Here is a 17,186-nt window from a genome sequence, read left to right on the forward strand (position 1 = left end):
CCGAATCGGTAATTTTACCGATTCGGTAAATTCCGAATACAGAAATGAGATGTAGGGGGAGTGTGTGGGTGTTTTTTGGAGTCGGTATTTACCACCAACTAATAGTTGGTGGTAAATAATGAATGGATGTGTTTAAGCGTTTTAAAGCGCTTAGAAGTGTGCAATGTGTCAGACATACATGCCCTTAGGGCATGTATGTGTGCCACATGTGCACACATGGCCGAATCAGGGGTGCAACAGGGTGTCAATGTGACACCCTGCCACCCTTGCATGTGTTCCCCCCATTACCGCATCGGTATTTACCGATTCGGTAATGAGGCATACCTTCCCATCAATGGGAAGGTATGCCTCATTACCGAATCGGTAAATACCGATTCGGTAATTACCGAATTTTACCGAATCGGTAATATTTACCGACTCATTACCTACATAGCATTTACCACTTCATAAATACCGAATCGGTATGATTCGGTATTTATGAAGTGGTAAATGCAAGCCCACCTACATGAGGCCCCAAGCCATGTATTCACTATGATACACTTAATCAGTCAGTTACACAATCAATTTTTCAAAAACAAATCATCCATTTAGACACTTATATACCCATTTATTCTTCCATCGACCTTGAGATATACATATATAAAACATATTTAATTTTCAGAAAAACACACATTCACTGGATGATGTCATGAGTGATGTCATCAGTGATGTCATTTGAGATGTCATCAGTGATGTCATCAGTGATGTCACTGACCATGTCATGAGTGATGTAATATGTGACGTCATCAGCAGTGCATTGCAGGCGCGCGAGTTATAGTTAGCTTAACTAACTATAACGGGGAAATTTCATTGGTTTTTTACGAGTGAAATGTCCAGCTAACTATAACGTGTGTGAAACCTATGGTTTTTTCACTGAATTATATATATACATATACACCTTCTTCTTGTAGAACGTTAGACACTTATGGTTTGAACCTTTATTACATTGCAATAAAAGCTACTTTACTGGGCTCCAAGTAACTGTGCCAAAAATAGGTTTCCAGGTTAACAAGTTATGGCACATAAAACTAACACCAGAACATGGTCTTCCATGGGAATTCTCACGGGCAATTATCAAGCCCATTATCGCCGCTTTAGCATCAGTTTTCTGCCGCTAAAGCGGCGATAATGTTAACGTCATTTCTTGATAATATGCCCTTATATTTGTTAAAAAACATAAGTGCCAGGGCTCTAGTGAGGAGGCCTCTGCAGCTTGAACCACCCATTGCCACTGCCAGCCTTGCCAATGACAGGACCTACACAACTACCAACCAGCACACTGCTGGCAGCGTGACAATTCAGCCTATTCCAGGCCCCCAAAGCTTCAAAAATAGAGTAGGCAGCAGATATTAGTTGTTTTTAATGCATACTGAATTATTAAACAATTGATGTTCTGCTCATCTCTAAATTATACAAACAGTCCCTCCATATGGCAGCTGTCATAAGTGCTGGTGTGGACAATTAAGTGCCGGTGCCGGCAATTAAGTTCAGGTGCCCAGCACAGTAAATCACCTGCTTGAATTAAGCACCGGGTAGATTGTAATATGAGACACGCTCTTTAATTGTTCACAGTGCCTTTTACAATATGCATATGATCCCTGCTGAGTATATGATAACCCTCTACTGTTCCGGTATCAAGTGTAAGAGTTTTCATCACATTCAGAATTGAAGTGGCCTAGTTGATGAGTCTCACCACTGGCTTCAACAGTAATCTTCTCGAATGGAATGCCCGTTATTGTAAACCGAATTTCTTCCATTATCTAACTTTTTGGTGGTATTATTTGCAGAGCAATCAAGGATGATTTGTACACCTGCCTGACAGGGAAAAGGAAACTTTTAGTTTACAATCGATCACTCTGACTGACTATTATTCTCTCATATTCTACATTTAGTCCGTGTGAGAACGTGTCTTCTATTAAGATTAATATTTTAGCTATAATATAAGGCAAAATGCTTTTTTGCCAGCTTCCTTTAAAGAAACAACAAGCTCTACTGGTCAAATACAGGTTAGGAGGAACCCAAGGCTATCAATTATACAATAAAATTATGAACCAGCTTCCATCTCTGAGAACTCTGGCACAACTGGCACCCGTCCTGCGTAGTGTAACTGGTGGGCTACCCATGGACCTTTTCCCAAGTCATAGGAACCCGCACAGGTTTGAAAAAATTCATAGGTTTTGTGCTCCACCCTCCTATGGCACATGAGGGAAACAAGATGGTGGACGATGCTGCAGCCCAGAACTGCTGTGCCTCCCTGCACAATCTGAAGGATAGAGGCATGGAGATCATTCCAGAGTCCACTGAAGAGACCAGTCATATTTTGGGTCTTGGGGCATTTCATTGCTAGTTGAGAGGAGAGGAGCACAAGAAAAGAAGCCACAACAATTCCCCAAGCCCGAAAGACTGTGCAAACCCAGCAGATTCAAAGTCCCCACACTATACAGAGGACACTGGTGTATCGGCTGGATTCTCAGGCTGAATTCGCAGAAACGTTTTTAGAACTGGGGGTCTCTAGTTGGCTGAGGTAGGTACCTTAGTCCAAATAGGGACCCTTGCTTTTAAGTCAGGGAAAGGAAGGACACCTTCTGAGATAGCCCCTGCTCACCCCCTCGGGAGCATGGCACGAGCAGCCAGGCTTATTTCCAAGGCAAATGTGTAAAGTATTTGCAACCACACTCACAGTAACACAGTGATAACACCACAAATGGACACCACACGAGTCCAACATATGCGTCTTTGTAATATTTCACCTTGCCGGTTATTAGGCCATCAAGCACTTGTAGGTTCTTGCAGTATTAATGAGCCATTCACGATGATCTAATGCAGTCCTAATGCAATGCTATGCAGTTCGTAATGCAAGAATCAGGCAATTCGTAATGCACCAATCAGGCAGTTCGTAATGCAAAAATAATGCACTTCGTAATGCAACAATCAGGCAGTTCGTAAAGCAAAAATAAGGCACTTCGTAATGCAACAATCAGGCAGTTCGTAATGCAACAATCAGGCGGTTTGTAATGCAAAAATAAGGTACTTCTGCACTGATCGCGGTGCTCTGGACGGTCTCTATGCCACTCTTACTGACCCGCGGTCAGCTACTGCCAAAACATGCCCCCAACACTGTTATGATGGAAAACAAAGTGCGGTTCCACACTCCGGCCCGGTACTGCCACTCCCTGGCACGTACGGGCCGCGATATGGACTTGAGCGGAGGCTCGCGCTGCAAAATGGGAAAGGCTGAGCGCGTTTCTCTCGTAGCCCGCACCCCGCCCCAGGCAGCGACACACGCACGCTCGCTGAGCGTTACCTGGTGGATGCGATCTCACTCTCCTCTCCTCGCGGCTTGGGCCTCCAGTGCGACTTCGTTGATCTTGGGCAGTGGATCTCGGACCCCCGACGGTGATGGTTCGAGATACCTCCTTGGCAAAGGCAGGCTCGGGCCGGCGGCGGTGACTTCTCACCGCTCCTCTGGGGATGCCGGTCCGGGCCGATGGCAATGACAATCACAGCACTTCTGGTAACGCTGTCGATCGAAGCAGAGAACAAGACTGCTCCGGGACACACAGTCACGGGGGAATTCTCACGAAGGTCTCAGGCTGCAACAGGGCACAAGCACACAGCGTCGCTGAGACTCACTTGAGCTCCGGGTGTACACGATCACAGGGCAATCCTCACGAAGGTCTCAGGCTGCACGAAGCACACGCACCCAGCGTCGCCGAGACTCACTTGGACTCAGGGTGCGCACGATCACAGGGCAGTAATCACGAAGGCCTCAGGCTGCACGAAGCACCCGCACACAGCGTCGCTGAGACTCACTTGTTCTCCGGGTGCACACGATCATGGGTTAATCCTCTCGAAGGTCTCAGGCTGCACAAATCACATGCACACAGCGACGCTGAGACACACCTTGAAACTTTTTATGTTCTGAGTTTCCACAACCGGGAATCAGCTCTCCTCGGGTCCTTGGAGACATGTTACTTAGGGACACAGCACACAGCAAAGTCCTTTCAAGCAGGGGTACACAGGACACCGCAAAGACCCTTAGCCTCTCCTTAGTTAAATCAGCAAACTGCAGGCCAACCCCAGAACACACAGCAAGGGTCAGTCCTTCTCTTCAGTCTCTTCAGCTGTTCTTCCTTGGCAGAGGTTCCTCTTGACTGTGAAGTAGTTTCAATCCTTTTCAGTCTTGATCAGTCTAAAGTTCAGGGGTTTCAGCTCTCATAGTTCTACCCCTAAATGTCTTTGAAGTATTTGTGTCCAGGGGCACTGACCCCTGTCCAAACCAGTTCTGGGTGTCTCTCTGCCAGTGACACCTTCTTCTTTTGATAGTGGGGGTCTGGGTCCTCAATCACTCAGCAGTAAATGGAACCATTGTTTAATGGCAGCAGCCCAGGCCTCTTCATCTCCAAGGATACTCCTCCCCCCTGCAATCCAGATGCAGGTCAGCCGTGGCTGTCTCACCTACTCCTCCCCTGGGTCAAGACATTCTCCAGATCCTATCACATTCAAATCCAGACAGTAAATATACAACTAGGCAGAGACACATAGAATGGTTAGAACAAAAAAAACAGCCACTTCTAAAAGCGTGGTTTCTAAACACACAATTCAAAAACCACCTTCACAAAAAGATGTGTTATTAAATTGTGAGTTCAGGCACACTAAAATTCACTTCTCCATCTTAAACCTATGGGAAGATATGCTGGCTGGAAACATATTACAGCCTCCCTCATTCTGTCCTATGGGCAAGATGGCCTTGCAACAGTGAAAAACGAAATGGAGAGTATTTCACTGTCACTTTCACATACACTGCACCCTGCCCAGTGGGGCGCCTTGGGTCTACCAAAGTGGTGTCTGATGTGCAGGGAAAGGGAAGGGTAAGGCCTGGCAAGTGGGTGCACTTGTGAGGACAACATGGCAGTTAGCAAACTGCGCGCAGGCACTGCAGTGGCTTGCCTGAGTTCTCTCTTTATGGCTACATGTGTGGGAGGCACAATTAGTGCTGTAGGCCCACTTATACCGTTTGCATTACCAGCCCTGGCACACATAGTGCACTTTACCAGGGACTTTACTAGTAAGGCAAACATATCAATTATGGACAACCAATTACCATAACACTTTACACAGAGAGCATATGCAGTCTAGCACTGATCAGCAGTAGTAAAGTGCCCAGAGTCCTAAAACCAACAAAAACAGGTCTGAAACAATACAGGAGGAATGCAAAAAGTTCAGGGATGACCCTGCAAAAAGGGCCAAGTCCAACACGCACCATACGAAAGAAAAAAATTAAGTCAGAGTTAAGGAAAAAGGGATATTTGGACAAATCCACTTAGTTCAATCTCAAGGCTGAAAGTGCACAATGTTTAGAGCAAGTGCTTAACATGAGAAAAATTGATTCAAGGATTCTTAGATACCAAAGTCATGGTGGGAGAATTCAAAGTCTTATGCAAGTGCGTTAAGTAGCAAAATTGACCATGATGGTCTCTGACCAGAAGAGGAACTGCAAAGGGCATACCTCTGGTTGGTCGTGTGCACACCAATGAGAAGTGATCTCTAAAGCAGCAATGAGATTCAAAGACCTCTTCCTTATGATGATAAGAACATATTTCCCAGATTTTAGACCCGTGAAATCAAGTGACAGGGAATGCACCTATCATGAGAGGCATATTTGAGAGCGGCACAGATGCAACACTGTGGGTCTCAACCAAACAGTATGTGAACTTAGAGGGAAAGATACATCTCACTAAAATAAAATGGGCAACGTTCATTAGAATAATACACACGTGTATATGGCTCATTGATCACGAAATATGTTCTTGCATCCAAAACGAAAGACTGATTGACTCATTAACACGGCTCAATAAGGATTCTCACTCAGATACTAATGGGACATATTCAAATGATCACAAGGTGTGCGATGATCACACATCCTTATACATATTCAAATGCCCCAGTTGTGATAGCGTAGAACTTCCACTTTTTAGCACTTACGTCTCATTCCTTTGCAGAGGAAGTAAATATTGCCTCCCAAACTGTACAATCTTCTGTGGGCCGCTTATAACGAGGGAGTTCTGTTCTATCATCTCTTTCAGAAAGTTTTTGAAGGATACAGTTGCTTTGTTGCTAAGACCTGTACACTCACAGATCTCTTCTGTTGTTTGTTTTACCTTTCTAACCTCTCTAGTCCTGCCTGGGTAGTGCATACCTTTATCACTTGCTCATTTGAATTACAACAACTGAGATTCAAGGTCTCCCACGTTGTAAGGCAACAACATATATTTATACAAATAGAATTCCTCAGTTGGTAAATATTACTCCATAATGACTAGGAAATATAGTAATGAAGGTTAAGACAATTGTTGGAGGCTTTGATTTATTGGTTGCCACTTTTGTTTAATAATGTCTTTTATTTATTGTTTCAAAAATGTAAATTGTGTGACAGTAAGGTGCAAGGTCACTGGTGCAGGCATCCTACATGAGTTTATCCTTTGATTAGTCCAGCTTTCGACTTATTGCATACTTTTTAGGGTTATATTGTTTTTGTAGAGCTGGATTTTAATATTAATTCTGAACGTGCTTGAAGACAAAAAAATAATTAATTTTTATTAATATTAATTGAGATTTCATATGGCCCAACTGAAGTCGTTTCAAAGACCTAATGGTGTTTTCTGTTTCTTGAAATTACATGGTTTGGACAATGTGATTTTTTTCTTTTTTTTAAAAAAACAATTCTGTTGTTGAATTTCTTTGGGTTTTTTGTGTGTCATCGCTCTGTCGGTTCCCAAATTAATCATGCACTCGTTGTATACCAGCTTCTTTAGGGCTCACGTATTGGACACACATTTTATATTTTGATCTTAACCGTTTGACACCTGCCGATAACTTGAATTAATTTCTAACCAGACATTTCAGAGAAAACAGATTCCATTAGTTATTTAGAGTGGTTAACCTATTAGTAGTATCAATACCGGTTCCTATTTAGCTTTAAAAAGTAGAACCTGCTTTCTCCTGTCATTCCATTCCAGTCATTAGTAATTATTGCCCGGAACAGAACAGCAGACCGAGTGGCGAGGGGGTTGGATATAGATTATAAACGTGTTATGTGTACATGTGAAACAGCTCTATGCAGAACAGTAGTTTTCGATACTTACCACACTGGCAAGAAGGACAACACCCTGTCCCATCATTGCACTGCAGCTCAAAGCCCACAGGGCATCTGTGCGTATCAAGGGGAGTGCAGGACACGTTCTTCTGCACAGCAAATACGTCATCATTTACTTGGATGCATTCGTGGATGACACAGGGGTCGTAAATAGAATGCCACATGTCGCCAACCTGTCATAAAAGGGGAACAGAGCAACATTATCAGCCGCTAACATTGAGAAAACATGGAATTGCAAACCGTGTGATTGATCTAAATAAGACATCTAGCTATCTAGTATATTTAAAGGCACTTTTATCAATATTTTGCACTTCCACAAAGCCAAGTAAAGTGACACAAAGCGGCATAAAGGGCTGATAGAGTATTTACTTACGTTTTGCACTGGAAAGTAGACTTTGGAGTAGTGCAAACAGCAGTATGCGTTGCCATGCGCTACGTTAAGGGGGCACACTACATTGGTGGTACTTGGGCATTCCCATTGCTTTTTATGAATCTACAGAGATTGTCAGATCTGCCTCTTAGTCAAAAATCATAACGTTTCCTTTGAATAGGCGTTAAGTAGAAAAAATGTTTACATTTCTTCAAACAGTTCATTCGCAGGATGTGTGCTCCACTGTACAGCAGGCATCCATGTGTGAAATTAAAAAAGAAATGGTCTAAACATACTATTTTGTACAGGAAGGGTACACTTTCAGTGCAAAACCTATACTACAGAGCACGCGCACACCTTAAGACTCTGACGTATAGGTGTGTTTGCGAATGGGAAGGGAGAAGCAGTAGGCCATATTTAATAAATAGGGGTCTGTGCTGCTCTCTCCCCCAGTGCAGCGCTGCACACCGTCTTTGTTTGCTGCACAGCGTTGAGTTATTTTATAGAAAATGTCCCTGTTATCTCCGCGTGGAGATACTGGGGCCAGATTTAAAGGGTGGTATCCCCCCATGAGATAATGGGGATTACAATCCTGGACTGGGTAATAACAGTCTCAGTAATATCAGGTCCAATTTCACCTTTACCTCTTAGGAAAATAACCTGTCCAGAGCCGCAAACATTTACCACCTGCTAGGAGCAGGTGGTAAATGTTACGGGGGCCGATTCTTTTGCCTGGAGGGGTAAAAGAGGGGCAAGCAGTGGTGGGAGAGAGGGATTCTGTTTTGCTACTGTGGGGAGTTTCTTTTGTTATACAAACAAAGAGAGAGAGAGTGAATTGGTTGTGGAGCCACTCGTGGACCCCTTAAAGTAAATCAATAAACAAAAGAAGAGTGATTCCAAATGGAAAGCATTACCTGAGGAGTCACAGAGTGTGTTTTAGGAAGAACCCTCACTCACCAACCTAGTTGGTGACATGCTTCATCACAGGGTTGCCACCCGAGAGGCCGAGTGCCTCTCGAGTGTACTACGACGCCTGATTACAGCGGAGCAGGTTTGTTGGACAGTGCAGGGTGTAAGAAATACCGTGGAGTCTAAAATTACCTTTACTTATTCCTAAAAAGTTTTAATAGTGGAGAAGTAAGGTAATATTAAAAGGTGATGAGTGTGGATGTTACAAATGGCTTTATTGACCAATAACATCCAAAGTGAATCAATAGTGGATGGTCGACATGTTTCAGCCTCCTCATGCAAATTGCAAGGCTTTCGTCAGGACCAGGAGAGCCACTGGGGTATGCACGTGCTAATGTGCACCCTCATCTGTGGCTGGTTTTACCGTTGAGTTATGGTTTTTTGAGCCTTCAGTGTTGTCTGAAGGAAAAATAATCTGAAAGAAAAAGTACACATAAAAGTGCTTATGCCATTAGTTACGTTGACCCTGGTGCTTTAACAGAAAAAATGCGGTGACACACGTGCTATATTATGTGCTATACATCTGTGGACTCAACCGGCTGCGATGCCTCTCGTGACGACTGTAACGTGCATAAATTAGAGCACTATTTATTTATTCAGCCTGGGTAATGTGTATTTTTACCAAATCATGCTTACATTCAGCAGTTTTGCTTGTGTACCATGTTGTTGCACAAATCAGAAACCACTCTTGTGGGTAGTGTGGGTTCGCTAATCTCATTGAGATTAAGAGGGTTGGTAATGAACCAAAGCCGAGTTGGTGAGGACTCGAGAACAGTAAAAACATGTGGGATAAACATAGAAGCAAGGCTTACTTAGTAATAGAAAGGGTGTTGCCCCATGGGTCCCGGCGGGGTGGTGGACTATTGTCACACACTAAAATGGAGGGTAAAACAATATGTCAGATACAAGTAGGATGAGCGATAAGTACAGAGAATTCCTTGGTAGCAGAAGCGTCCAGTTGGGAATACTCACTACACCAGTGAACGCACTCTGTGACTCCTCAGGTAATGCTTTCCATTTGGAATCACTCTTCCTTTGTTTATTGAGTTTCTTTTGTTCCCCTGAGCTGCAGGATGCATGGGGACAGGGGCCTGCAGCTTCCATAGACCTCCAGATGACTCTCGGACTGGTGTCTCTGTCCCTGGATTACCACCGTTTGAGGACCCGATAAATTCAGGCCTGGAGACACTGGAAGACTTGTTGTTGTCTGGAGTGGAAATACCTATTAAGTCAACTCATAATGGCAACTCATAGCAACTCAATTAGGGGTGTCATGAACACTCCTAAAGTTGTAATCCAAGTCCAATGGTTGTTATCACACCTGAGGGAAATGCGAGTATGCACAGCCGTCATTAACGAGTTCAGCTGCTTTGCTCCTGATTGAAAGAATCCCAATCAACAGATATTTCCACCCACAGATGGAACCGCAGAGAACCTGCGAGAACGGCTGAATGTCCGCACACAACGTTTACAGGTGGGAGAAGAGAGAGTGCCAGTGGACGGCTTGCAGAATTCAATGTCCAAGATGTGTACTACCCTGGAAAAATATTTAAATTATTTCTGCATAAGTAAGTGTGTTTCCTGGATGGAACATCGAAATGTACACACCTATATTTCATGGGCATCTTGGAAAAGCAGTTTATCTCAATCAGGGAATAATACTGTCCCTGTGCATTAAAATCTACTCAAGCAGCATACTATCAGGGTAAAATCTCAGAAGCAGCTAATGCTCCTAGAGAGATTTTTAAAATCTTCCAATCTCTGGTGACTACTCAGAGACCTACTAATTCTGCCTTGGATCCCCAAAAACACTGTGAGGATCTAGCCGCTTTTTTTGCATCTAAAGTCTCCAATATCTACTCGAGTTTTGCAACAACTTCACATAGTCTAGATGACTTGGAGATTAGCCCTGATACGCCGGCTGTGGCTACCACTAATTCAGCTGGAGCTCTCCAGATCTTTCCGCTGCTTGATTTGGCCAAGGTAGAAAGGCTCCTTAACCACCTCAAATCGGGCTCTCCACAGGACGTTGCCCCCCCAACGGTTCTCAAACAGGTCTCTGAAACAGTATGCCCGGTGATAATGCAGGTCATCAATGCCTCTTTAGCTTCAGGAGTTGTGCCCCCCAATTGGAAGAAGGCAAAGGTTCGTGCCCTTTTGAAAAAACCTAATTTAGACCCTGAAGATCTGGCGAATTATAGACCTATCTCGCTTCTCCCGAGCCTTGGTAAATTAGCCGAAAAACACGTTAACCAGGTTCTTTCCTCATTTGCTGAGGCCTCTGATGCATTACATTCATCCCAGACTGGATTCAGAGCGAAGCAAGGAACAGAAACTGCACTGGTGGCGGTAGTGGAGGCGACCAGGACTATTGTAGATGCGGGAGGCTGCGCTGCGGTGGTCCTATTGGACCTCAGCGCAGCCTTTGATACTGTAAACCACTCTCTTCTGCTGCATAGGCTTCGTCTGGCAGGGATTTCTGGTTTGGCTCTTAAATGGCTTCAATCCTTTCTATCAGATAGATACTTTTCCGTCTTTGAGGATGAGGTGACATCAAGCCAGCTGCAACTGAGTCACGGCGTTCCCCAGGGTTCATCCCTCAGCCCTACCCTGTTTAACATCTATATGAGACCTTTGGCTGAGGTGGTGCTTCCTTGGGGAATTCAGCTGGTCACCTACGCCGATGACACGCAGCTGGTTGTTTCCCTGGTGAGAGATGATATCTCACATCAGGGGATTAACAATCTTACCCCTTGTCTCTCTAATGTACTTGACTGGATGACCTCGTCTTGTTTGAAGCTGAATGGAGCCAAGACAGACATCATGCTGCTGGGCTATAAAGCCCCAATCAACTTGGACCCTTGGTGGCCGCAGTGTCTTGGATCCCCTCCGAAGCCCAAGACCAAAATAAAAAGTCTAGGGGTCTGGCTGGACTCTGCCCTGAATTTCCAGCATCAGGCTAATAAAGTAGCCTCGACTTGCTATGGGCTCATGAGAGTTCTTAAAAAAATCCTAGACCTGCTCCCTTTTGAAGCCAGACGCATATTAGTACAGTCGCTGGTCCTCTCGCGACTGGACTATGCGAATGCTATCTATCTGGGGGCCCCTGCTACTACAATAAAAACTTTGCAAGCTGTACAGAATTGTGCAGCTCGCCTACTCTTGGAAAAGCAGTTTATCTCAATCAGGGAATAATACTGTCCCTGTGGAGTAAAAATGTAACACTAAAAAAATAATGCACATTTCCTGTAGCTGTACTGCATACTGTCTACCCAGCTGCAAAGCCACAGTGCTACACATTGAGTAATAAATATACACATGCCAATGTATAAATAGTGAATATTTATGTGAATACTCCAGAGGATTTCTGCAAACTTCCAAAAAGTGAGAAATCTAAACAATTCTAGGCACAAATCTACGATGTGTAGAATTCTAACGTTATATTAGCTTTCTGCACAACAAGGCCTGCAAATGTACTTCTTTTTATAGATACATGGTGAATGAGTGCACTGCACCTCTCCCCTACTAAGCAATTAATATTCCATTGTTCAAAATGTTTTTTATAAACAGAGATAACATCCAGTGGGTAAAACAACTATTAGGGGTCCATTAGGATGGCGGGCTGACTTCAGTCCGCCCGCCACCCTAGCGGTGCTGTGACCAGCTGCCAGTGGTGCGGCGGTCCCGCACCGGCAATTAGGATGCGACCACCACTGTGGCGGTCGCATCCCGCAATTTCAACATTGTGGCAGGCGGTGCAGTAAGCAGCACCCGCCACAATGTTGAAAATGCATGTTGTGCATTGGCATGCACAACGTGACAGGCACCGCGCGGTGCCTGCCACCTTTTGCATGCCAATGTAGGGGGGTACAAGTGCAGGCCCCCACCCCCTACGTTAGCCCACAACGGGCCCCCAAAGTGAAAACCGCATGCCTTTCCACAGTGGAGTCTCCGCCAAGGAAAGGCATTTTACCGCACACATCATAATGCACCGCCACCATATTATGGGCCTTTTCCGCCCGGTAGGCAATCGTGACGATTGCCTACCGGCGGGAAAGCAGCAGATGGTCTTTCCGTCCGCCGCGATACCCCCCGCCATGGCGGGTGTAAAATGCCATCCGGCGGGGTGTTTTGGCATGCGGATTGCCACCGCCGGTTGGGCATTGGTGATCCGCCTGCCATGCTAATAGGCCCCTTAGTTTGGAAAATAAATGACTTGCAAACTCCCAGTTTCTCAAATGTAAAAAAAAACCAATTACATAACAAGATAATTCACTAGCCAATATGGCCTTTCAGACCTGTTCAGTTTGCCCATTGTCCTATCCACAAATACAAAAAAAAAACTTATTTAGTCACCAGTTTCACTCTTGGAACCGAATCGCTAATTTTCCAAGAAATGTTATAATTCTCCCATTGGCTCCGTAATTCTTCTGCTGATGTTATGCAAAGCAATTCGGATATTTTCAGTCATGAGGATTTTCTTTTATGACATCCCTGAGCCTCTCTAGTTATATTTTCAATTTAGGGCCCTCACAATGAGGGAGAAGCTGGGCTTCTTTGCTCCATGCTTCGCTCTGTTCATGCCCATTTATTAAATGTAATTACATATCACAAAAGGAGCTTGGCATGCTTTTGTGATGCATTTGAGGTGCCATATTCTTAAGTTACCTGGCCCCTCAAAAGCTTCTAACAGATCAATCTAAAATGGGGACATTGCAGTCCAAGACTCCTCTTGCATGGAAAATGTTTTGAGTCTTGAACAGTGTTTATTCAATCTAGGATTTTGAATACCCCCTTTTTTCTCTAGTATTTACATGCTCATTCATTTTCTTCTTTCATCTGAAGGATTTTACAGTGAAAACATATTTCAGAAGTAAAAGCTAAGAGCAGAAAATGCCCTAACGCCACCCATTACACGGGACCTGTAGCAAATGTGTTCCACCCATTTAATCCCCCTATATGTTTTGCTTTCAACTACCTGTGAGCGAGTCTCACCACATGAGTCTCACTCATGGTTAATTCACGGTACATGAACTGAGAGTGCCAACCACCGGTGTCTGCCTTTTAAGATCAGGTTGCTGCTGCACAGCTATCACTAAAGAAAACAAAGAAGGGGAGCCAGACATCTGGAGTCAACCATAGGAGGAACTCCTCTTTGAAGTTTTCTTGGTAAGGGATCATGAAGCAGTGTCAGATAGAAGCAGAGCTGCATCTTATTTCATATAGTGATAAATTAAATATTTATTTATAAAGTTTTATATAGCACGAACATGACCTCGCAGGTAACGGAGTGTTTTACAATAATCAAGGCAGCATGTAAAAAAATAACATCATCAAGGAGGGATATGGTATGGGAGAATCCCCTAGAGAGAAAACAACAGGTTCCAGGCGGACAACAGCCCATGAAACAGCATAAGAACATAGTCTGTGAGAAATAAGCATGCGTGCACGCTATGGGATAAATCATGTCCTGGAGTATAGTTCATGGGTGCTAGAATGAAGCAGTTGAGGAATTAGTTTTATAATTCTATTTCTTTGGGTGTCAACTTGGGGAGAGGACTTGGCCTAACGGCCAGGGCGGTCGACCCCTAAACTGGGGAACTGGGTTTGAGTCTCGGTAATGACGCTGAACATCCTGTGATTCTGGGCAAATCACTTAATCTCCCCTTGCCTAACAAAAATGAATGTGTCCTCATGTCATGCAACTGGTGCTATGTAAAGCGCTCTGATACCCGATTTGGGTCAAGTTCGCGCTATATAAAACTCTGTAAAAAAAGCAAACAACAAAACCAAAACTCACTGATGATACAATTTAGTGGTATACTTTATGGGCTGGTGTCCCTTGTCAGCCACCTTGATTTCACAACGGTCAGTACAAATGATTTTTATTGATGCTGTAGTGTCACACCAGCCAGTAAGAAGAAGTAGCTTCCAATAGTTAATATACATCTACATATATATAATTTCAATTGCTTGTGCAATGAATGAATGATTGTTATTCTTATATAGCGCACTACCACTCGCAGTTGATCATCCTGGCATTTTAATGCATGAGGCAGGACTACCAGTGTTATATGGCATACTGCCAATCCAGTTGAGCATCCTGATTTTCAAAGAGTTGGAAACCTGGGAATGAGTCAAAATGGTATTCATCCCAGACCCAGATGGATCAAGGAGAAATATCTTTATTTCTCTTTGCTATTTCCTTTTTAGGTCTCGGCCTGACGTAGGCAGTGCATGCGCTGCCTCGTCATACGAGGCTTCTTGGAATCGATACGATTCCAGAAGCCTCGTCCCAGCTCCGCCTTAACTTTGATTCGTGCACGTTGTTTTGCGTCACAAATTATGCCAAAGGCAGTGCAATGATTGCACTGAAGGCATGTCACTCCCTTATTGCTGCCACCCTGTCTCCTTTTATCTACGCCCTGCAGGATTGGATCTTTTACCCGCGGCGTTACACTAGTGCCTTTATTTACTGGGGAAGCACTATTTGTTTCCTCTTCCGTCTGTCTCTCTGAGACACAGCTGCTTATCACTGTTGTTCTGTACCATAGTCTGGACGGTTATCTCTATTATGTTGATTCAAAAGGTGCTGATGTGAGTTTGTACTTCGACTACAGCCGAATGCTGAATGGACCATCTGTTCTGTTCTTTGGAAGTGGGTGCTGCATCGACGTTGCATTTTGTTCCTTAAGACAGCACAGAACGTAAACTGCACTATGTTCTGCCACACCAGCGATGTGACGCCACACTATGTGTAAGCAGTAGCAGTGAAGCGACACCGCGTTCTCTCAGGCTGAGATAACTGTGACCTCACACTGTGTGTTGTTAAGTAGCAGTGAAGCGACGCTGCGTCCTCTCCGTGTGACAAAGCGATGACGTCACACTGCCTGTTGTTAACTAGCAGTGAAGTGCGTGTTGTTAATGGTCAAGTGACAGTGCATCTTCTTCTATGGCACAACGATGACATGACAGTGTAGTTTATTCAAAGAACGTTGAGGTCACCTGTGTTTTTTGCGTGGGAGTGGCTGAAGGAAAGCCCTATTTTTAGGTCTCGGCCTGACATGAGCAGCGCATGTGCTGCTCTCATCATAGACGAGGGCTTCTTGGAATCGATACGATTCCAGAAGTCATCTTGCAGCTCCGCCTCCAATTTTCATTGGTTCGCTGCGTTTTGCGTCATGGCTGATGCAAAACACAGTGAAATGATTGCACTGGAGGCAATCATTACACTGGGGGTTACCACCCTGTCCCCTTTTGTCCCCGCCCACTGGGATTTGATCGTTTACTTGTGGAGGGACACAGCCTCCTTCAATTTACTCTGTAAGCACTATTTGCTTGTTAATGTGTGTTGCACTTGCAAGGCCTGCTCTCAAGTGTCCTGCGCCCTATTTGTAAACAAACGCATTGGCCCTCATGCCTTTGTGCCACTGTATAAATCCACAATCTACCAAGCAACCACAACAAACTGAGTTGCCATTTCAACGGCAGCCCAGAAGCGCTTTGGAGACTCATCGGGGCATGAGGCGCTATACAAATTCGACAAAAGACTGCCTGTTCCGTGTTTCCATTTTCTGGGTCATGTTAGTTGTGTGTACTATGTGAGTTCTCTGAGAGGCGTCAGGAATACCTTCTAGATCAACACCGTTAAGTTCCAGAATACCATTTGGTGTTCTTTTCGGTCTGCTGTTGCTGGTGTCATGTACGTTCAGCTTCTTTTCAGCTACTTGTTTCTTTTAATGCGAGTGCCAGAAAGCAGCGAATGAAACGTGCAGAGGATGGCTTCCTGGTTATCGAGATGTTTATAAGGAATTCTCTTCTCTGATCGGTTTGGTTGGAGAACAGCAGCGTTTATTTGTTTGTTGCGCAGACCTTGGTCTGTTGTGTATTTGGCGATTAACGACGCGGTCAGTTTTCGGTGGGAAGGAGTTTTGCAGTGGGACGTTGTGGACAAAGTAAGGTGTAAAGATGAAAGGAATCAACCGTTTGTGTTTGTTACACAGCCATTCCAACTTTCCAAAAGTCGGGCTCCTTCTACTCACTCTCTACTACTCTCTACTCTCTACTAACTATCTACTACTCTCTCTCTACTATTCTCTCTCTACTACTCACTCTCTACTACTCACTCTCTACTACTCTCTACTCTACCCATTCTCTACTACTCACTCTCTACTACCCACTCTCTACTACTCACTCTCTACTACTCTCTACTCTACCTACTCTCTACTACTCACTCTCTACTACTCACTATCTACCACTCTCTACTACTCTCTACTCACTCTCTACTTCTCTCCACTCTCTACTACTCTCTCTCTACTACTCTTTCTCTACTTGTCTCTCTCTACTACTCTCTACTACTTACTCTCTACTAGTCTCTACTACTCACTAATACTCTCTACTACTCTCTACTCACTCTCTTCTACTCTCTCTCTCTACTGCTCACTCTCTACTACTCATTCTCTACTACTCACTCTCTACTGCTCTACTCTACCTACTCTCTACTACTCACTCTCTACTACTCTCTACTACTCTCTCTCTACTACTCACTCTACTACTCACTCTCCTACTCACTCTCTACTACCTCTACTACTCACTCTCTACTACTCTCTACTGCTCTCTACTACGCTCTACTCACTCTCTACTACTCTCTAC

The 17,186-nt window shown here is 44.4% G+C and overlaps 1 protein-coding gene across 1 annotated transcript in view; it reads right to left on the reverse strand.

Moving 5' to 3' along the window:
- Window positions 1-17,186, reverse strand: part of VWF (von Willebrand factor) — a 1,048,714-nt gene that overhangs the window by 176,115 nt on the left and 855,413 nt on the right. The window contains exon 45 of the mRNA XM_085652611.1: window positions 7,185-7,368. Coding sequence (XP_085508737.1) covers window positions 7,185-7,368 — 184 coding nt within the window. The remainder of the gene's footprint in view (window positions 1-7,184; window positions 7,369-17,186) is intronic.

The sequence above is a fragment of the Triturus cristatus genome, chromosome 4_1 (assembly GCF_964204655.1).
Source record: "Triturus cristatus chromosome 4_1, aTriCri1.1, whole genome shotgun sequence".
NCBI lineage: Eukaryota > Metazoa > Chordata > Amphibia > Caudata > Salamandridae > Triturus > Triturus cristatus.